The following is a 23,298-nucleotide window of genomic DNA, read 5'->3' as shown; positions in this document are numbered from 1 at the left end:
GCTTTTAGGTAGTATACTACTTCACCTTAGCACAGGTGAGCTAAGGAGATGGAATCCTCTCAGGAACTGCTAGTAGGGGGGGTAAGTAAAAAAAACTTCATGGGAGCAGCTCAGGTTGCCTCTAGCGCTCTGTGTGAGTGTGCGAGTGTGTGCCCATACCCGTCAGAAGTACTCTGAAATTTCCTTGATGCTTTCGTTTGTCCATGATTGTAGAGACATTTTTGAAAGTGGTGGCAAAATATTAAAGGACTAGGATCAAACATAAAATGTTCTTATTATAAATGATTATTATTTGGTTTTAGAGTGTTCTTTTGTTGTCCAAATATAGAAAAATGTCTTACCAGCAGGATATGGATTCAAATTATATAAAGGTTAAAAAACATTGCTGTTTATCACTTATGGATCTGTAAATCAGGGTTTTTTTTAAAGGAAGCGATCCTATGGCCCCTAGACAGTGTCAGGGGGAGGGGGATAGGCCTCCGACCTCAAAGCCTGGAAACCATGTTCCCCGCCCCCTCTGCCTCATAGCCAGCATGGAGATGGGGAAAAGGGGGCGTGTTGGTGGGCAGGGAGGGGAGGAGACTGGGACGGCTGCAATATGGCTGCCCCAGCCTCCTTCTCTTCCCCCTCTCAGGTGCCACTGCTAAAATTCGCCTGTCTAGTACAAATGCAGGGCAGCTGGAGCATGAAGGCAAAGATCGCCTCCATTGCCCTTCAGCCCTTCATCAGAGGCGTACGAGTATCCAGGGTGGATCCAATAGGGTTGCACCCTAAATGAGGCAAGTAAAAGCAAATCTGAATTATGTTTTTCCAGGTTTCATGACACTTCTTATAGAGGATAGTTAATTTTTACCCTGTATTCTGAATGGAGACTATGAATGGGGACTATAAATGAGTACATGCATTTTACCTAGAGCTGGCGTTTTATGTCTTCTTTGTCAAATGGCTCAAGCCAGCTCACCGTTTCATTTTTGTTTTTATAACAGATGGAGGCTAAAGTGGTGATGGCCAAATTTCTGCAGAGGTTTGAATTCAAGCTGGTTCCACCACAGAGCTTTAAACTTTTGGATGTAAAATCACTGCAACTATTAGATGACTTAGTATGCAGAGTGAAACCCCGGCAACTGCTTGGTTGTGAAGGAGATTAAATGAAAAAGTGATGGTATGTTATCGTCCATTGCGTTCTGAATTCCTACTAGAATATGTTAAAGTACATTTCCCAGACCAAGCAGAGACTGAAAAGGTGGTTGTTGAGATCAGACCATGTTTAATATCATTTTTGCAATCATAGTTGGTGCCAGGGGGTCCCAGGCAAGTAGCTCTCCTCCACCATTGCTGGATCCCTGTGGTTCCATGAGAGAAAGTCAGTGATCATGTTCTCAGAGCGCCTTTCTTTAGTATCTTCAATCAATATCTATAAAACAGTTCCCTATATACACTCTTCCATTTGTCAATATCAGAAATGGGGTGTAGAAGAAGTTTTGGGGATTGGCAGCTAGCTGTAGGCTTCTTTCCAAGCTACTGACATTCAGTTCTCTTGGTAGCCTCTCCTTCTCCTTTTGTAGGGGAGGTCTTGAAGCATTCCCACCCCCCACCAAGAGTGTTTTCACTTTTACCTCTCCCACTCCCTTTTGGGGAGAGGAGGAGCCTTTCCCAGACAAACAGGGGATTCTATCCTACCCTGGCCGTCCTCCAGATGAACAGAAGCCACTGGCAGAACAGTTTCCCCCTCTCCCCTGCAGCTCTACCCAGATCTGCTTTGGAGAGCTGGAGGACCCTCAAGAGCAGATTTGGGGGTGCACGGAGGGCTGCAGGAGGAAGGAGAACAAGAGAAAATCCACTTGCACAAGCAGAAGTCAGCTCACAATGTTGGATTTAAGGCAGGAGGATTCCACCACAGCCTGCTACATTCTTCTAACTACTCAGCCTATGAGTAAATGTCTACAGGAGAGGAAGGCACTCAGGGGAAGGGGGTGGGCATCATTTGAGATGATATGTTTTTTCTGATTAGAATATTGATTTTATACTGGAAAGTTGATTAAATAGTATGTTTCATTTGAGGATACTGATTTTTATTAGGATTTTTTCTTACCTGCTTTGAGCAATTATTTTAAAAAGTGGAGTATGTATGTAAGAAAGGAGGAGGGAAGGATGACAGGTGTGTGCTATGAGGTGCCATTTTTGGCCCTAAAAACCTGTTAGCATATCATGGAATTTGAGACATAAAGGTGCCTCTGAATATTTCCTGGGTGATAAGTGCATGTTCAGTGGTAATAGGGAATTAGAAATGTTGCATATCATCATCAGAAACAACAACAACAGCAACACACACACACACACTTCTACCAGTGTCTGAAAATTATAATTAAATAAATGGATCCTGCAACAATATGTTACAGTGTATCCTCACCTTCAAACGGGAGTGCTGTTGTTAGGGATGTCAGAGAATTCCGCCATAGATCTCGGTGAGGCCGAATGCCAGTGCATTCGACCCCCCGAAATCCATGGCGGAACGAAGCCCCCCCACCCCACGAAATGGGCCCAGAATGGAGCACCTACCTGCTGCCATCTGCGCTGCATTGCGAATGGGGGCCGCGTCTCCGGCTGCCATTTGCTTCTTCCATATAGCCGTGATAGGCTACGTAAGTATTTACGTAGCCTATCATGGCAAAACTAGGGGAAAGCAAATGGCGGCAGCTATGGCGGCTGCCATTTGCATTCCCTTTTTTTTTGCCGTGATCGCCTACGTAAATATTTACGTAGGCGATTACGGCAAAAAAAAAATGGAACGCAAATGGTGTAGTGGCCGCCATTTGCATTCCCTTTTTTTTTTTTTTGTAATAGGGTACGTAAATATTTATGTAACCTATCACGGCAAAAAAAAAAGGGGAACGCAAATGGCGGCGGCCATAGCCGCCGTCATTTGCATTCACTGTTTGTTCGTTTTTTGCTGTGATAGGCTACATAAATATTTACATAGCCTATCACAGCAAAATACAGGGACGCAAATGGCGGCGGCTACGGCAGCCGCCATTTGCATCCCTGCAGGCTGCCCAGCAACCAGATTCCCAGTGTCTGCTGCAGGCTGCCCAGCAGCCGCGGAGCGGAGCTGGCCAGAGAGTATTTCAGGGGGAGGGATGGAGCGCCTCCCCCCCACCGCGAATGTCACCCTTCAAAAAGGTAAGTGACTTTCGTACATCCCTAGCTGTTGTTCAAGGTTCCAGCCAGCCAGCCATGCCCCCTCCTGGCTGCCTGGACAATTTGTTCAATTCACTTGCCACAGATTTCTATTTTCCTTTCCCAATTGATATTCAGTATTCTGCAGCTACTGAATATGCTTAGTCCTCACTGAGTGGATTTATTGGGTGGTTGCCCCTTGGGATTCCCCTGACCATGCTGACACTTCCCTCTTGGTTCTCAGTGGCCCTGTTTTGGCTCCACTTATCAAAATCAATAAGGCCTATTTCAGAGAAAATATGTTCAGCATGAAAGAATGATCAGTATACAATGATTTCTCTTTTAAAAGCCAACAGGAGACAAATCTCTTCCCCTGCACTTTGCTCCTTCTGTGGTGGCCCCTCAATAATTTTTTCTCTTATGCCTTCGCTGTCTACAGTATAAGTTAAATCCTAAAATGGCATGACTGAAAAAGTTTGACATAACTGGAAGGCTCAGCAAATACGTCCAAATGATTCAGCAAAATTGGCTCATACAAAGAGACAGCTCTCTCTGAATTATTTTTTCAGAGATGAAATTTGTAAGGAACATGGTCCTCCTAAGGAGGAAGCCCATTTATCTGTCTCAATGGCAAAAGGTTTTCATGAGGTCATACATCTTTGACATGCACTGCATAGAACAAAGTTGTAAAGAGTGAAAGCCTAGTAGCAGGGGATAATATATTGCTGGATCTATATTTTGCATTTCTCTTTCCTGCATGAGAATGTCACTGAATAAATCCTTGTTCTTCTTGCAGGCTCCTTGTCTGGAATCTCTGCTTGTATGTCCCTGTATGTGTCTTTGTATGAAGCTTGAACCCGAAAAGGCTTGGATGAGGAGCTTGAAATGCTTGACATAAGATGACTACTCATACTGCTATATATTCTGGCATGGGTAATCCACACCGCAATGCCTTGATGAAAGGTGTACAGGAAGTTTAGAATCTTTTGGCTTAGAAGCAGAACTGGAAATGTGAATCTTGTCTAGATGAGGCCAATCACTGGAATAATTCTTCGTCTTCCACTTTTTGGCATCAAACGAGCCTTGGCAAACCCTCTACTAGACCAGATTTTGGTATATCCAGCATGTAAGCCACCAGCTGCAAATGCGTTTCTCCTTTCCCTTGGCTGGGGCAACAAAAGCAATAAAACAGGAACAAAATACTTGTTACGCCATCTTTCCCCAACCTGGTATCCTCCAGATGTGTTGGGTGGGGAATGGCTGGGAATGATGGGACTTGCAGTCCAAAATATCTGGAGGAAGGTTGCTCTGTGTTCTTGTTTGATGCTTTCTGCCCACAGTATTTGTTCCCAATTTAATGCTGGCACTGAGCAAGTCCAAATTCTCATATATTTGCATATGAATCTGCAGAACCTTGGACGGAGGCCCTTAATTCCCATACATGTATGGGAGTTCCCACATGTCTGGCAAGATTGCACTAGATAGCCTAGATGAGCTGTTGTCATTTAGTGTCAGCCTGCACCATATGCAGTATGTGGAAAATAATACTGCCCTTGTCATAACAGTGCATATGAAGGACTTTGAATTCAAATACTTGAGCTGCAAATTCTATGTGTTATTTCTCAGTCCCTCATCAGTAAAATAAGAATAAGGGCATAATCCTATGCATGTTGAGGCAGAAAAAAAACAGCTCCCAGCATTCCCCAGCCAGCCATGCTAAACATGCATAGGATTGTGCCCTAAACAAATATAGATTGTAACTGTGCAATTCTATGCATGTCTATTCACAAATAAGCCCCACTGATTTCATTGAGACTTACTACTCCAGGTAAGCCTAAAGCACATTGCAAACTACAATAATAAACACATATAAAACTGTCTTACCTTCTGTGTTTACCTAAAATTGGCTGAGTTTTCTCTTATGTGTATAATTGATGCACAACTTGGGATGCACAGAAAGGCAGCCATGGTGACTTCTACTCAACTATGGAATACTTCTCTGCAGGGTCTCTCCAAAGCTTGAGTCCGTTGCTCAATTCACACATTAAGCTGGTGGCATGGCTAGTCCTTTGTCACTCTTTTTCTGCACCAGAATCCACTCCAGGCAGGACAGAAGGTTCCCAGATAGCATCACCTCCTCCCATTGGGGATTTCTACACCAGCCTAAAATCCTGCATTTAAAACAGGGCTTTCCACTTCTATTTTAAATGCACGATCACAACTGATTCCTTTTACACGTGCTTCCTTCTCTGTAGATGGCCATTCCCATAGCGTTATGTTTCTGTGAAGAGACATTACACATGCTCCAGGTTCAGCAATACTTGCTTCTGGGTTCCTGCCCCTTTCCTTCCCCTTGCACATTACTGGTGGATGGGGACTGACATGCGGACAGTGCCCTCCCCGATCTCCCCGGGCCCCGCCTCCCTCTTCCATGCTTTTGGCCAGTCCCTACCACTCAGCCCCTCTGCTGCTCCTCCACTCTGCTGTCCTCCCTCGCTGCTGCTCTGCCGTTCTGCTGCTCTGTTTTGAACAGGCAGGCTGAAAATGGTGAGGAGCCAAAATGGCGCAGGAGCGGGAAGGCTGAACACCCATCAGACCTTCGTCACCACCTTCAACATCATGACCACCCCCCCAACAACCACACTCAGTGCTTCATTCACACTAGGGGAGAAATACACGGGGAGGACGTGGTGCTCCATTTGCGCATATCTGGAAAAATACCCCATTTTTTTCCGTTTGAGGGAAACACAGGATAGGTGGGAGGAAATAGCGGAGTAATGACTGGACAAACGACGATGTCATGTAATGGGCCCGCACAATGCAGTGAGTGAACAACCATGAATGTGCAATACACGTGAGGTGTAGAGATCCCCATTGTCCGGGTATCACCACTTATTCCTTCAGGCGGGAGAATCTTGAGGAAGAGGGATTCCTTCAAGTGCAGTGCAACACGCATCAGTCTATTCAGTTACAATTATTTCATTTTTTAAAGATTCCCTTTTAATTGTTCTGGGCTTCAAGCTATCACAGGCCAGGGCTCCTCGTGGTGCTAAGCACAGAACTCATAGTGGAGGACCCCAGGGACTCCATTATGAGCAGTGTACTGCTGGCTGAGACAAAGTTATATTGAAATAAATCTGCTGGGGTGGGTACATTTCAATCCAAACTCCGGTGACTACACAGGATCAAAGAAGAACAGCAGAGCTGAGAAGCCTCAAAGTTTACTGCACACATCCATCAAGAATCCCTAATCATAGAATAGTAGGGTTGGAAGGGGCCTATAAGACCACTGAGTCCAACCCCCTGCTCAATGCAGGAATCTAAGTCAAAGCATCTCTGACAGATGGCTGTCCAGCTTCATCTTGAATGCTTCCAGTGTGGGACAGCCCACCACCTCCCTAGATAATTGGTTCTATTGTCATATTAGTTTTTCCTGATGTTCAGCCAGAATCTGGCTTTCTGTAACTTAAGCCCATTCTTCCATGTCCTGCATTCTGGGATGATCTAGAAGAGATCCTGGCTTTCCTCTCTGTGACAACCTTTCAAGCACTTGAAGAGCGCTATCATATCTGCCCTCAGTCTTCTCAAGGCTAAACATGCCCAGTTCTTTCAGTCTCTCTTCATAGGGCTTTGTTTCCAGTCCCCTAAGCATCTTCGTTGCCCTCCTCTGAACCCTCTCCATTTTGTCTGCATCCTTCTTAAAGTGTGGTGCTCAGAACTCATCATGTGTTATATCTGCGTGGGTGGGTGTTGCCTAATTTTGTCACTGGTGCAAGCCATTATAAGCTTCCATGTCTTGACTATCATTTCACTTGTTGTGACTTGTGACAGCTTCACCCACATTGGTCCCCACTTCCCAGTATACATGGCTACCAGTGATGATTGATAAAGAAATGTGGTTTTGCAGGCTGCATAGTTATCTTTACTCAAAGTACACAGAAAGTGGGTCCAAAGAAGTGTATCCACTCCTGTTTTCCAGGAAATCAGGACGTTCCCAATTTTGCACAAAAACATACAGTGAGAACATGAAGAAGTTTCTGTTTGGACCTGCACCAAAATGCTGTGGTTCAATTTTACATTGTCACCCCCTTCACATAGCCCGTAGCCCTTCACATACACAAAATGTCGGCACTGCAAGCTGTAGAGAGATACTGTGCCACATGATTGCTAAGTGGGGAAGCTTTCGATTTAGAACGCAATGAAACAGTGCCATCTAGTGGCTGTTTTAACAGCATAACAACCCAACTTAAAATATAGTTCATTATTTCTGGATCTTTTTGAGATGGAATAACCAGGAAATATCTCTGGATGTGCCCTGGAGGTCGACGATGTCATGAAAAGGACCTGCAAACTTCCATGAATGAGCAATCTCAATAGCAGGATAAAAGCTCTGTGTGAAGGAGCCCTAAAGCTTTTACCTAGAACAGGGGTGCTTGAACCTCCAGCCCACAAGCCTCATCTGGTCTGCACAGCCTCTTGGGAGATCCTCCCAAAGACGGGGGTAAGCGCCTGGCAATTCCGTTCACAATTGAACTGCCAAATATGTAAAGCTTTTTCCAGCCTCCTGCATTACCAGCATATGGCAAGTAATGCTGAAGCAGCCATTGGGGCGATTGTTTTGAAGCCCCTCTAATTTTTGCAGATGTTGAGGAGGATCTCTCTCATCACTACAGATTCTCTCCTGCTGTGTCCACCCCCTCCCATTTTTGTCTTCAGTCACCCACATACAAGTTGATGGGGTTTGCAAATGTAGCAACCCCTGCAAAAAACTTTGTGTTTTGTTTATTCTGTACCTCCCTAGTTTTTGTTAAGCATCCCATTTTACATTTAAATTTGTTTTCTTAAACATTGCTAAGGCTGGCTCAGGCTGTTCTTCAGGGTTGAATTTATTATGTTATGATATACTCCGCCCTATTTTAATTAACTGGTTGGGTTTTTTTTTAATTTGAAAGCTTGGTCCATGTTGCAGCAACACTCTCCATCAACTCTGTCACACTATATTCTACCTTTCTGTTTCTTATATCTGCTTGACAAGCATATGTCTATTCAGTGTTTTTCTTTGTTCTTCTCTTTTCTTCAATCAATCTGCTTTCTTTTATAATGTGTCCCCTGTTCTGTTGTGTTTGGTTATTTGTATAGATATGGATGTACACTGCTTTGATTTTCTCTCACCAAGTTCTCTCACGTTGGGCATTTCCCCACCTTTTTTTTACACTTCAGCCTTCCCCTCGAATACCCTCTGTCTAGTGTACAAAACATCTATATGGTTATCTATCTTTACTGTTTCTATGACAGCATTTTTTTTCCCTTCAGCCAACTTTAGAAATGTTCCTTTTTTTCTCCCTCAGTTTTATTTTTTCCACACATCTTCATGCCACTCTGCTTTGGACTGTTATTCCTGCCTGTGTCTTAACTGAAGTGGAGTTCAGTTCCTGGAGTTCAGTTCCTGCCTTTGTTTTGTTATAAAATCATTTATGTTTATGCTTTCCTTGACTATGCAGATTTCTCCCAACTATTTTTATATGGTATATTTATACAATGCTTCCATCAGCTCCCCTCCATTATATTGCATGACATTTCTACATAGTTACTGCTATTTTTCTCCGTGATATTATATAATTTCAAATATGGCTTTTTAGAAACATTAATGAGATATATCCCACCCTACCCTCTTCCCCCCCAATCAGTCTTTATTGAACTATTACTATTGCCTGATAACAGAATTTGTTCACTGCTTCCTCCCTTTCCACTTCTCACTAGGTTGTTGTTGTTGTTCAGTTGTTCAGTCGTGTCCGACTCTTCGTGACCCCATGGACCATTGCACGCCAGGCCTTCCTGTCCTCTGCTCTCTCCCGGAGTGTGCTCAAGTCCATATTCATTGCATCAGTGATGCTATCTAGCCATCTCATCCTCTGCCGTCCCCTTCTCCTTTTGCCTTCAATCTTTCCCAGCTCTCACTGGGTACGCTGTTTTAATAGCAGGGGTGAATGCTTTTTAAAAATGCATTCATGACATTCACCTTTCGAATGCTCTTTGAACATGAATTGTTTAAATTTCACTGTACCTCATCTTCAGGGGGAGCAAACAGGAGTTGGCCAGGGGAGTTGCAGTGGTTGAAGAGACAAAGGAGACAAAAGACACAAAGGAGACAGAGGTTAAGAGGTAAGTGGGCTGCAGGAAGCCCAGGGGGCTGCCCTTTATCCTTCTGATTGGCTGTGAGCTCACCAGGTGCTTCTGAGAGCTCCAACTGAATTGGAGGGGTGTGGCCTCCCAGCAGCTGACTGGGCGGGAAACTTCAGTCTGTTTCCCGCCTCCCAGCTGAGCAGAGCAGAGCAGAGGAAGCTGCTCCAGCTGGTCCAGGGACTACAGAAGCAGGCAAGCTCCCAGAGAGCGAGCGAACAGAGCGAGCGATCAGGGGGAGCAAACAGGAGTTGGCCAGGGGAGTTCGGAAGGGGAGGTCAAGGGAGAGGCCCCTAACATTTATTTTTTATTTTTTTAACTAACTTGTTTCCATTTATTTGTCTTGTAACACACACTTTCACACCAGTGGGACTCTGCTTTTAACCTCTACTGAGTAGAGGAACAGGCACAGGCTAGTCTAGAACAATCACAAAGCTAGACACAAAAAGGGAAAAGAGGCTATGGAAGGACAGGACTCTCCAGTGGTGGTGACCTGCAAGGTGTGTGCAATGTTTGTTTTCTTGCCTGAGAACAACATGGCCTACACCTGCAACAAGTGCAAGTTGATCACGCTGCTGGAGGAAAAAGTAAGTGGACTGGAGCGGCGACTGTCGACCCTCCGGGGAATAAGAGAACACGAAGAGTTCTTGGACAGAATGGGGGAACTACAGCAGCAAAGGGAAGACCAGAAGCTTGAAGAGCAACAGCAAGATGAGGCAGTGGGAAATGCTGAGGTGAAGAAAAATGGAGTAGAGGATACTCCTTGGAAAAGGGTGACAGGAGAAGAAGAACTAGATGCCACTCTGCACCAGTGGAAGCAGTGGAGCTGTGGAACCAATTCCAGGTACTTGCGGATGAGACTGGAGGACAGCCTGCAGAGGAAGAATCACAGGGGAACCTGCATGAGAGTGAGCAAGAGGCTGAAGGTCAGTCAAACAGAGGCGATGAAACCCAGGCCTACAAGAAGAAGAAGAGAAGAGTGGTAGTAGTGGGAGACTCCTTGCTGCGTGGGATCGAGACCCAAGTATGTCGCGAAGACCCGTGGACTCGCCAGGTATGTTGTCTCCCAGGAGGACGGATTAGAGACGTGACTGAAAGGTTGCCTGCATTCATAAAGCCCACGGACAGGTATCCCTTTCTTCTCATCCATGTGGGAAAAAATGATACCGCTAAGTGGAGCTACGAAGAAATCACGTCAGACTTTGAAGCTTTGGGAAGGAAACTCAAGAACTTTGGGGCCCAGATAGTTTTCTCATCCATCCTTCCAGTAGATAGAAGAGGGATAGAAAGGGAATGAAAAATACTCCGGGTGAATGACTGGCTACGAAGGTGGTGCCGACAAGAGAGATTTGGATTCTGGGACCACAGGCTATACTTCGTGGAAGATGGGCTGTTGGCTAAGGACGGGTTGCACCTCACAAAGGATGGGAAGAATGTATTTGGCCACAGCATGAAGAACTTCATCAGGAGGGCTTTAAACTGAATCCTACGGGGAAGGGAGATGTAATGTTGGGGGTAACAATGGACGTAGGCACATGCACTGCAACAGAGAGAACAGCTCTGATAGCGCCCAGTAATAGTCTTCAGACACATGTAGGAAGAAAGCCAGACTATGAAGCACATGGTCTTCGATGTCTATATACTAATGCCCAGAGTATGGGAAACAAACAGAACGAACTTGAACTCTTAATACAAGAGGGAAATTATGACCTGATAGGTATAACTGAGACTTGGTGGGATGACTCTCATGACTGGAATACAGCAATTGAAGGATATAACTTGTTCAAAAAGAACAGGAGGAACAGAAAGGGAGGTGGGGTTGCACTGTATGTGAAAAATACATCTCTCTGCACAGAAATACAGGAGGAGGAGCTTGATAGCCCCAACGAGAGCATCTGGGTTGAAATAAATGGAGCAAAGAATAAAAGGAACCTGGTGGTCGGAGTCTACTACTGGCCACCCAATCAAGGAGAAGACAAGGATGAAACTTTCGAAAAGCAAATAGCCAATGTTTTAAGGAAGTATGATGTAGTAGTAATGGGGGACTTCAATTTCCCTGATATTTGTTGGGAGACAAATTCTGCAAAACATGGCCCCTCCAGGAAATTCCTGACTTGTGTGGCGGATAACTTCCTCCTACAGAAAGTAGAGGAAGGAACTAGAGGATCGGCTATCCTTGACTTGATCCTAACCAACAGAGATGACTTAGTGGATCAAGTAGCAGTTACAGGAACTCTGGGGGAAAGCGACCATGTTGTACTTGAGTTCTTGGTTCTAAGGGAAGCAAAAGCCGAGTGTAGCCAAACGCGTACCCTGGATTTTAGGAAAGCTGATTTTAATAAACTCAGAACAATGATCAGTAAGGTCCCATGGCAAGCGACGCTAACGAGAAAAGGAGTCCAAGATGGGTGGGAGCTTTTAAAAAAGGAAATTCTCAAGGCACAATCACAAACAATTCCAACAAGAAGAAAAGGTGGAAGACAACAGAAGAAGCCAATGTGGCTTCACAAAAAGCTTAGGGATGACCTGAAAACAAAAAAGGACACATATAGGAAGTGGAAGGAAGGCCAAGTAACAAAGGAAGAGTACAGGCAGATAGCACAGAATTGCAGGGATGTCATCAGGAAGGCTAAAGCTGAGAATGAGCTGAGGTTAGCAAGGGATGCTAAAAACAACAAAAAGGCTTTCTTCAGCTACGTGCATAGTAAAAGGCAGAGGAAAGAAATGGTGGTTCAGCTATTAAATAAGGATGGCAAAACGATAACAGATGACAAAGAAAAGGCAGAGGTGCTCAATTCCTACTTTGGCTCAGTCTTCTCCCAAAAGAGGGTCTATGACCCCACCGGCAAAGGCGAAGTACAGGCTGAAAGGGCAGGATTGCAGCTTGAGATCGATAGGCATATGGTCAAGGAACATCTAATTAATTTGAATGAGTTCAAATCTCCAGGGCTGGATGAACTGCGTCCTAGAGTAATAAAGGAACTGGCAGAAGAACTCTCAGAACCGCTGTCTATTCTCTTTGAGAAATCATGGAGGACGGGGGAAGTGCCAGATGACTGGAGGAGGGCTAATGTTGTCCCTATCTTCAAAAAGGGTAAAAAGGAGGAACCTGGGAACTACAGACCAGTCAGTCTGGCATCAATCCCTGGGGAAATTCTGGAGCAGATGACAAAGGAATCCATCTGGAAGCACCTTGACAACAATGCCGTGATTACTTGAAGCCAACATGGATTTGTCAAAAACAAGTCCTGCCAGACAAATCTGATCTCATTTTTTGATCAAGTCACCTCCCTTGTAGACCGTGGGAATGCTGTAGACATCATATACCTTGACTTCAGCAAAGCTTTCGACAAAGTGCCCCATGATATCCTGATGAGCAAACTAGCTCAAAGTGGGCTAGATGAAACAACAATCCGGTGGATCCACAGTTGGCTACAGAATCGGACTCAAAGAGTGCTTATCAATGGGACCTTCTCAAACTGGGGAGAGGTAACGAGTGGCGTACCGCAGGGCTCAGTCCTGGGCCCAGTGCTCTTCAACATTTTTATTAATGACTTAGAGGAGGAGGTGCAGGGAATGCTGATCACATTTGCAGATGACACAAAATTGGGCAGGATAGCTAATACTTTGGAAGACAGAAACAAAATTCAAAGTGATCTGGATAGACTGGAGCACTGGGCAGAAAACAACAGAATGACATTGAATAGGGATAAATGCCAAGTTCTGCACCTAGGAAAAAGAAACCAAATGCACAGTTACAAGATGGGGGATACGTGGCTCAACCACACTAAAAGCGAGAAGGATCTTGGAATTGTTGCCTATCACAAGCTGAATATGAGCCAACAATGTGATATGGCTCCAAAAAAGGCAAATGCTATTTTGGGCTGCATTAATAGAAGCATCGCTTCCAAATCCCGGGAAGTACTAGTTCCCCTCTACTCAGCACTGGTTAGGCCTCATTTGGAGTACTGTGTCCAGTTCTGGGCACCACACTTTAAGAAGGATGCAGACAAACTGGAGAGGGTTCAGAGGAGGGCAACAAAGATGATCAGGGGACTGGAAAAAAAGCCCTATGAGGAGAGACTGAAAGAACTGGGCATGTTTAGCCTTGAGAAGAGAAGACTGAGGGGAGATATGATAGCACTCTTCAAGTACTTGAAAGGTTGTCACAGAGACGAAGGCCAGGATCTCTTCTTGATCATCCCAGAGTGCAGGACACGGAATAATGGGCTCAAGTTACAGGAAGCCAGATTCCGGCTGAACATCAGGAAAAACTTCCTGACTGTAAGAGCAATACGACAATGAAGCCAATGACCTAGGGAGCTGATGGGCTCTCCCACACTGGAGGCATTCAAGACGAGGCTGGACAGCCATTTGTCAGGGATGCTCTGACTTGGATTCCTGCATTGAGCAGGGGGTTGGACTCGATGGCCTTGTAGGCCCCTTCCAACCCTACTATTCTATGATTCTATTATTCTATGGTTGTAATTATCTTCATTCTGGGAGGAAATCAACTGTCAAGGCAGAAAGATGGTGCCTATCACACCATGCTCCCAAATGTAAGCCCATTAGAGCAGTTTCTGTGGTCTGCTTCAACATGTATATCTTCTTGAAAATTTAGTCTAGGTGGTAGCTCTTGGTAATTATCTTCATTCCATGAGGAAACCAGCTGTCAAGGCAGAAAGATGGTGCTCATCATGCCCTGCACCCCAATTGGAGTCCATTAGATGGGATTTTCTGCCACACACACACACACACACACACACACATCTATATCATCTCTAAAATTTAGTCTAGGAGCCTTTCTACATGAGGCTTTTAGTGTGCATTTGTGATTCCTCATTCACGGTTATTAGCGGATGCTTTACACAATGTTGACATCATCCAGGGCCTCTCCTATTCTTTGCAACCATTTTCACATGTGTGTTTTTTTATATCGGTAAAAGTCTGGCACCCCTCTGGAAGCTGCCAAGGACACAGGTGAAGAAGCCATCCAGGAGCCACAATCGCCTGTAATATACAAGTCACAACATCTGGGAAAAGCTTGGGTTCGAATTACAAAAAACTTGTAATATGAAGCAAGTATTGTGGGTGGTGTTGGTAATGTTAGTTAAAGAAATATTAACGTGGATGGTGATACCTCAAGGACTTGGGCTTGACAGCTTTAAGATAAAACCCCGAAATGTCACACCAACACCCCTCAGACCACTTCTGGTACAGATCCCTGAGAAAGAGAGGCATCCCTGGAGAACCAGGTTAGGGATCCCAATAACAGAGGAAACTGATAATGTGTGGTTAGAGTGGATAAAGTATACAGCCAAGTCTTTAAATAAGTCTGACTGTTTTGTTTGTGCTGCAGGGAGATCTGTAGCAAAGGTGCTGCCCTTTCCACTGGGATGGGACACTCCTTCCCTCCTCACCTGCGTGATCCGTTTGTTCCAACACCCTGATGCATGGGGAGAGGAGGAATGCCAAACCCTCAATAAATTATACCCCCCACTCAAATCAAAAGATCGTGTCAGACCTTACACAGTCTTCCTGCAAAGAAGAAACCATACCGGATGCATACACCGAAACCTTGCAGACACAGAGGGGCGTATAGGGAACCTGACGAGTAAAGTAAGATGTGTTAATTCCACCCGCTTTAGGAATAATTCCCTTTCAATCCCACGAGCTGATCTCTGGTGGTATTGTGGTGGCCTAGAGTTGTATGAGGTATTGCCCTCCAATTGGTCCGGAGCTTGTGGGTTAGTTCAGTTGGCAGTCCCCTTTTCAATTGCATACCATCCAGCAGAGAAGACTGGCCAACCCCGGCAGAAACGATCAGTAACCCCTTTTGATGATCAAATATATATTGACTCCATAGGAGTACCAAGGGGAGTGCCAGATGAGTTCAAAGGAAGAAATCAAATTTCTGCAGGATTTGAATCTACCCTGTTTTGGTGGGTGATCATTAACAAATATGTAGATTGGATCAATTACGTTTATTATAATCAACAGAGGTTTATAAACTATACTCGAGATGCTGTAAAAGGATTGGCTGAGCAGCTAGATGCCACCAGCCAAATGGCTTGGGAAAATCGGCGTGTTCTTGATATGATGTTAGCAGAAAAAGGAGAGGTTTGTGTCATGCTAGGTGGACGGTGTTGCACCTTCATCCCTAACAACACTGCCCCAGATGGCACGGTAACAAGGGCTTTGCAGGGTCTCACCGCCTTGTCTGAAGAATTAGCCGAGAATTCAGGGATTAACAACCCCGTGACTGACTGGTTGGAGAGATGGTTTGGAAAATGGAAACACCTAGCAGCCTCAATCCTTATTTCGCTTGTAGTGATGATAGGAGTTTTAGTGTTATTTGGTTGTTGCATTATCCCCTGTGCTAGAGGCTTATCCCAGCGGTTAATTGAAACCGCTCTGTCAAAACAGATGCTCTTGCTTTATTGTGCTGATAAAGAAACTCCATTTTAAATGCTTTAAGACGTGAATAAAGACTTAAAGGAGGGAATTGTTAGAAAAAAAGGAGACTCCATAACCGTTGGCGTCCCAAGTTACGTAAGAGCCCGAGTGGCGGGAAAATATAGGCGGAGCAAAAAGGGAATCATACTGACGCGCTCATGACTAACGGCTTGGTAAGCTGATAGTGACTGTTTATTGGATATTAACTTAGTGAGCCGATGTACTAACTGTTTCATTGGTTACTGGTAAGAACAATAGAAGCGATATGATATAAAGGGCTTTTGCACACGTGTCTCGGGGTCCAGACTGCTCTGCACCCGTTTTGCAAAACGTTCAATAAAATAGTGTTGGATCCACTGCTGCCTGCCTGGCATTCTTTTCTTCTAAACCGAAAGCAAGGACTTTTTATCTAACAAGTGCTACCTTCTGAAACTGACCCTGCAGGTAAGAGTAGAGCCACTGTATCTTTGTGGGCCCCAGCTCCAACCCAGAGAGCCGGTCCAGCAACATACCATGGTCGATGATTTCAAAACCTGCCAAAAGGAGACTCAACAGGGTCACCCTCCCCCTGTCCATTTCTAAAAGAAGTCGCCACCAGGGTGACCAGTGTTTGTTTCAGTGCGGAATCCCAGATTAAAATGAAGACAAACAACTATCAGGTGGATCCACAGTTGGCTACAGAATCGGATTCAAAGAATGCTTATCAGTGGGATCTTCTCAGACTGGGGAGAGGTAATGAGCGGGTTACGCAGGGCTCAGTCCTGGACCCAGTGCATGACTTGGAGGAGGAGGTGCAGGGAATGCTGATCAAATTTGCAGATGACACAAAATTGGGCAAGATAGCTAATACCTTGGAAGACAGAAACAAAATCCAAAGTAATCTTGATAGACTGGAGTGCTGGGCAGAAAACAACAGCATGAAATTTAATAGGGATAAATGTCAAGTTCTGCACCTAGGAAAAAGAAACCAAATGCACAGTTACAAGATGGGGATACTTGGCTCAACAATACTAGAAGCGAGAAGGATCTTGGAATTGTTGTCGATCAAAAGCTGAAGATGAGCCAACAATGTGATGTAGCTGCAAAAAAGGCAAACACTACTTGGGGCTTCATTAATAGAAGCATTGCTTCCAAATCCCAGGAAGTTCTAGTTCCCCTCTACTCAGCACTGGTTAGGCCTCATCTGGAGTACTGTGTCCAGTTCTGGGCACTGTGCTTTAAGAAGGATGCAGACAAGCTGGAGAGGGTTCAGAGGAGGGCAACAAAGATGATCAGGGGACTGGAAGCAAAGCCCAATGAAAAGAGACTGAAAGAACTGGGCATGTTTAGCCTTGAGAAGAGAAGACTGGGGGGAGATATGATAGCGCTCTTCAAGTACTTGAAAAGTTGTCACAGAGAGGAAGGCCAGGATCTCTTCTTAATCATCCCAAAATGCAGGACACGGAATAATGGGCTCAAGTTACAGGAAGCCAGATTCCAGCTGAACATCGGGAAAAACTTCCTGACCGTTAGAGCAATATGACAATGGAACCGAATTACCTAGGGAGGTAGTGGGCTCTCCCACACTGGAGGCATTCAAGACGAGGCTGGACAGCCATCTGTCAGGGATGCTCTGACTTGGATTCCTGCATTGAGCAGGGGGTTGGACTCGATAGTCTTATAGGCCCTTTCCGACCCTACTATTCTATGATTCCATGAAAATGGGGCTAGAATCTAGACTCTAGATAATCTGCTTCATCCAACAGCGTCTGGAGTTAGAGTGCCACCACTTTGTCAAGCACCTTGCCCCAAAAGGGGATATTCATGACTGTGCAATTGTTAAAATCTGGATCCAGCATAGCTGGAGTGGCCTCACAACTAGGGATGGCAGAGAATTCCACCACGGATCACGGTGAGGCCGAATGCCAGTGCATTCAGCCCCCCGAACTCCGTGGCGGAACGGCCTGCCGCCCCCCCCGCGGATCCCCCCCGGGACGAGACTCACCTGGGGCAGATCTTTCGGGCGGCGGCGGCAGCGGCGGCTGGTCTTCCGACCGGCTGCCACCACCGCCATTTCCACTCTTGAAAAAAAGAAGAAGAAATAAATAAAAAGAAAGACGTGATAGGCTACGTAAAGATTTATGTAGCCTATCATGACTAGATTAAAAAAAAAAAATACCACAACGTGATAGGCTACGTAAATCTTTACGTAGTCTATCATGGCTGGGTAGGTTAAAAACAACAACAACACCCGCGTACGCAAATGGCGGTGGCTACGGCCACCGCCATTTGCGTTCCTTATTTTTGCCCTCTTAATCTACGTAAATATTTATGTAGACTATGACGGTGAAAATAAAGGGGAACGCAAATAGCGTAGCGGGCACTATTTGCGTCCCTTTTTGAATCCCTGTTTTAGCCTACGTAAATATTTATATAGTCTACATAAATATTTACTTAGATTAAGAGGGCAAAAATAAGGAAAGCAAATGGCGGCAGCCGTAGCCGCCGCCATTTGCGTACGCGGTTGTTGTTGTTGTTTTACCCAGAGCCCTCCGCGGCCGGAAATCCGGCTGCGGACGGGCCTGGCTGGGCCTGGCCGGCTGCTCCGCGGAGCTGCTGCGGAACACAGCCGGCCACGGAGGATTCCGGGGGGGGGAGGAACGGAGCGCCTCCCCACATCGAGGATTCTGGGGGGAGGGACTGAACGCTTCCCCCACCACCATCAACATAATCCGCAAACAGGTAAGTGACTTTCGTACATCCCTACTCACAACTGCTCACTTTAGTGCTGCCAGGACAACTCCCTCTTTGACTGAGGCATTAATAACCTGGTCAGTCCCTTTCAGCTTCATGTAAGAAGATAAAATGGGCAAAGGTCATGAATACAGGTGATTGTTTGGTGGCTGGTAAAAGAGACCACAGAACTTCACATGCCTTCTTGATCCATTAAGCATGCATAGTTATTGTGCTGATCTTTCTGAACCGGAGCTTGCGGGACAATGGTAGAAGTTTGAAATACAGATGAGCCACACTATATGTGGTCATGCAAAAAGGCCTTTCCTTCACTTATTCCTCTTCAGCAACAATTGTATGTGGTCTTTTCTCTTCTGAGGAACGAAGGCTGAGGGGGATATTTACTGAAAACCACCAAGTAAATTTGTAACTGAGTTGGAGTTTTAACCATCGCATTCCAGATGAAAGCCTGTCCTTCTTATCTGCTAAAGCATTGTAGCAGCTAAAGAGATGGTTTTTGTGCCTGCATTGTGAACTTGTGCTAAATCCACCTTTACTGTCAGGTTCTGAAGGAAACTCTGTGCTTGTACCCATCAGGTCCAAGCACTCTGCGCTGGACAGGACAGGAAAACATCATTGAAGGAGTCAAAATTCCAGCAGACACCACCCTGATGGTGAGTCTGTTGAACAGAACACCATGAATCTTACCAGGGCCAGCCCTACCTTGAGGCAGAGTGAAGTAGTCGCCTCAGGCAGCAAACGTTGGGTGTCATAAAAAGGCAGCAAACTGTTAGTAGTATTCCATGTTGTTATTGTATTTCAACTGAGGGGGGAGAAGTGTTTATGACATTTTCTGCCACATGTACCAAAATAATTCAGCTACCTTTTGGTATTATGCACCTTGACTTGTGGGGGTAAAGGGCACCATTTTGCTGGCCTGAATCTCACATGTATTGGCATTCAGCAAACCTCCCAGATCCCCCAATGATGTAGCTACATTTATTTTTGTTAAGTATACCTGCATCAGTGTACGTATCACAATTCTGCAGGAAAGCAGTCACAGAATTCAGTGTCCTTGGAATCTCACCATCTACAGTTTTGAAAAAAAAAAATAACTTCTTCATCCTTATGTTGTCAAAGAGATGTTTGAAACAATATGGGCAAGGCACAGTGAAAAATCACAGAAACCTGCATGGTGATTGAGTCAGAATTCCAGATTCAGTAGGCAAATTTCAGTGACCTGCATAGTTATTTGCTCTTGTCCACCATGACTAGCAAAACCAGAATTGTGCATAATGATTAATCGCAAAAATATGCAAAGTAAGAGAAATCAATACAGTGTGTTACTTGCTGCTCTGAATGAACATGATGCACAAACTAAGGGTTCCGGGGGGGGGAGGAACGGAACGCCTAAGATTAGGCGTAATCCTAAGAGATCCGCCCTAGATACTTGTAAGCCTCCGAGCTCAGAGGCTTCCAAGTATCTTATGCAGAGTGGGAGATGCATTGCGCCTCCTGCTGTGTATGTAAGCTAGATGGCATTTTTGCCCATCTAGAAGAGGCTTTGGGAAGGGGAGGGAAGGAAGCTGGGGTGGCCGTAGGATTTATCGTATGACTGCCACCCCGGTTTCCTTCCCTCCCTGCCCCTGGAAATGCTCCCTTTTTCCCTTCTCCACACTTCGTTGTTCGAGGGTGAAACATAGCCAGCAGAGTTCTCTCCATGCTGGCTACGAGGGGGAGCAGGTGGGGAGTGCAGTTTCCTGACTCCAAGGTCGGAGCCCAGTTTCTGACCTCAGAGCCAGGAAATCGAACAATCCTATGTCCCCCAGATGCTGTCTAGGGGACATAGGATTGTTCCCTAAATTATGCAAACTAATAAACATTGTAGAATAAAGGTGCTTCCAGATAAAGCTTTTATGTTGCAATTGCCCTGCCTCATTCACAGAATTTTATGCAAAGTCCAGATGAGACATCTTCCGCTTGTAACCCTGGTGTGTTTTCCCACTGCTTCTTTCATCGTTTTTTCTTTCCGTGAAATATCTGTAAAGGAGGAAAATATGGAAGAGCTCTGCAGTGTCTTTTGATTGGTAGTGTAGGAGCTGTCTGGAAGCCCCCTAAAATGAAAGGAATCATTTGTTTAATTTCATAATTTATACAGGTTGCAGACTTCAGAATTTCTTGCTGCAGAATGTGTGTCACCTTTGCACAGAACGTATTTTCCTTTCCCTTCCCCCACCTCCTTTTTTACAGAGTTATGCACAAATCCAGAGTATACCACTGTGAGTTTCTAAAGTTTGGCATGCTCCCCAGATGCCTTTTTTTTTTTTTTAACTTATTATGCCCCTGTAATTACTACGAGCTCACATTTCACTGCTGCTAGTAAAGGTGATAAGCTGTACAGAAGGGCTGGTAGCTATGCTTTCCCTTGGAAGAGACTGAATGGGTTTCTCAGTGTTGCCTCTCACAGGCAGCTTTAGGAAGTACAAGCCCAATGCACCCGACTACCTTGCTTGTGGTGGCTTTTTTTTTTTTTACCTCTGCCTGTTTCCTTCATGTCTTAACTTCGCAAACAGTCTGGTCCTATACATCAGCTACAGAGGGAGGAGCTGCAGGGAACTCGCTCCTCTGTCCTCTCCTCCCTGCTAGAAAGAACACACAGCCCCAACTGACAGATCCCTGGGACTGCAGACTCTGGCCTCATCCATCGGCTAGAGAACCCAGGGTCAATGGGGGCTGCACCTCCTGCCTCCCAGGATGAACATCATCTCAGGGGGGAGACCAGCCTGGTCCTATACATCAGTCATTGGTGTATTTGCTTTCCTTCCCCTCCTTCCTCCCAATCCCTTTTCCTTTTGTGTCGTGTCTTTCAGATTGTAAGCTCGAGGGCAGGGACTGTCTTAATATTCATCTTTGTAAGCCACTCTGGGAGCCTTTTTTGGCTGAAGAGTGGGGTAAAAACACCCGTAAATTAATTAATTAATTAATTAACTTCTTCACTGTGAACAGAATTTTATCTTCTGTATTGAATTAGACTAAAAAAAAAAAAGCTAATACCGAAATAAATGTAGATGTGACTGAAGCAGCAAAAGCTTGTGCAGGAATGACTGGATTGCATTAGAACACTATAATTAAACATGCATGTGTTTGTTACTGCAAATGACCAATATTTCTGCAGCTTACCTTACACACACAAATGTAAGTGACTCTCATCTCTTGGCAGTTCAGTTCATATGTCATGGGATGCATGGAAAGGTATTTCAAGGACCCACTTACTTTCAATCCTGACTGATTTAGCATAGGGATGTCAGAGAATTCTGCCACGGATCTCGGGGAGGCCCAATGCCAGCGCATTCGGCCCCCCGAAATCGGTGGCGGAACGGTCTGCCACCACCCCCGGGACGAGACTTACCTGGGGCGGATCTTCCTGGCGGCGGCAGCTCCGGCGGCGGTTCGGCTGCGGTGGCCGGTCTTCCGCCCGGCTGCCGCCGCCACCATTTCCAGGTTTAAAAAAACCAAAAAACAAAAAAACATGATAGGCTACGTAAAAATTTACGTAGCCTATCACGGCTAGATTTTAAAAAAACACCGTGATAGGCTATGTAAATGTTTACGTAGCCTATCACGGCTGACTAAAAAAAAATAAAACGTGTGAGCGCAAATGGCGGCGCCCATGGGCGCCGCCATTTGCGTTCCTTATTTTGGCACGTCTTAGTCTACGTAAACATTTATGTAGACTAAGACGGCGAAAATAAGGGGAACCCAAATAACGTAGACGCTACGCTATTTGCGTTCCCCTTATTTTCGCCGTCTTAGTCTACGTAAATGTTTACGTAGACTAAGACGTGCCAAAATAAGGAACGCAAATGGCGGCGCCCATGGGCACTGCCATTTGCGTACGCGCGTTTTTATGTTTTTGTTTTAGTCAGCCGTGATAGGCTATGTAAACATTTACGTAGCCTATCACGGCTGACTGCAGGGACGCAAACGGCGGCGGCTATCGTCCCTGCTAGCCAGCAGCCGGATGTCCGGCTGCTGGCGGAGCTGGCCAGCGGCTCCGCAGAATCGCTGCGGAGCACAGCCGGCCGGCCACGATTCCGGGGGGGGGGAGGAACGGAACGCCTCCCCCCCCCGGCCAGGATTCTGGGGGAAGGGACGGAATGCCTCCCCCCCACCACCATCAGCATAATCCGTGAAAGGTAAGTACCTTTCGTACATCCCTAATTTAGCAAAGACCAACCAAAGTGAGTGCATTGTTCTGTAATGTTAGGGGAAAATGTGTTAATAGTTATTTTGTTTGTTTGCTTTAACAACGAGGAAGCAGTAAATGTCAGAAACATGGTGAACATTTACATTTCTTGCTAACATTTAGGATTTTACGAGACCCACTAGAAAATGTCAGGATTGTTTGTAACATGACGTTCATATGAATATCCTGTAATGCTAAATGATGAGTGAGGACAGCATTGGAACATGCACTGGAAGTGGCCAGTTGGCATAAAAATGTAGTGCTAATTAATTAATTAATTAATTAAATTTCTATACTGTCCAATAGATGAAGATGTCATACTTTTCTCAACATTCACCAAGTTCAGAGGTTATCTAAAGATTGCTTACTAACATGCCCCACCACCACCACCTCTTTTCCAGCTTCTGCTCCAGTAGAGGTGAAGTGCTGTATCTAATGGTGTCCATTTGTTAGCGGAACAGACACTGCTAATGGTGTTAAGTAATTGTTGTCTTTCTTGATTATTTGTTTTAGGCCCTACTTTTCCT

General features: G+C 45.3%; 1 protein-coding gene across 6 annotated transcripts in view; it reads left to right on the top strand.

Annotated features, from left to right (window-relative positions):
* The window catches only part of LOC146357041 (cholesterol 24-hydroxylase-like), a 68,935-nt gene extending 63,859 nt beyond the window's left edge, over positions 1-5,076 (top strand). For all 6 annotated transcript variants that reach the window (XM_084839030.1, XM_084839051.1, XM_084839040.1 and 3 more), the window contains 2 exons: positions 987-1,162; positions 3,974-5,076. In XM_084839030.1, coding sequence (XP_084695156.1) covers positions 987-1,148 — 162 coding nt within the window. In that variant the 3' untranslated portion in view covers positions 1,149-1,162; positions 3,974-5,076. The remainder of the gene's footprint in view (positions 1-986; positions 1,163-3,973) is intronic.
* The last annotated feature ends 18,222 nt before the right edge of the window (positions 5,077-23,298 follow it).

The sequence above is a fragment of the Heloderma suspectum genome, chromosome 1 (assembly GCF_057233095.1).
Source record: "Heloderma suspectum isolate Gila_16-S chromosome 1, 16-S_ref, whole genome shotgun sequence".
Lineage (NCBI taxonomy): Eukaryota > Metazoa > Chordata > Lepidosauria > Squamata > Helodermatidae > Heloderma > Heloderma suspectum.
Note: the sequence above shows the minus strand (reverse complement) of the source record. Positions and strands in the feature narration are given on the sequence as shown.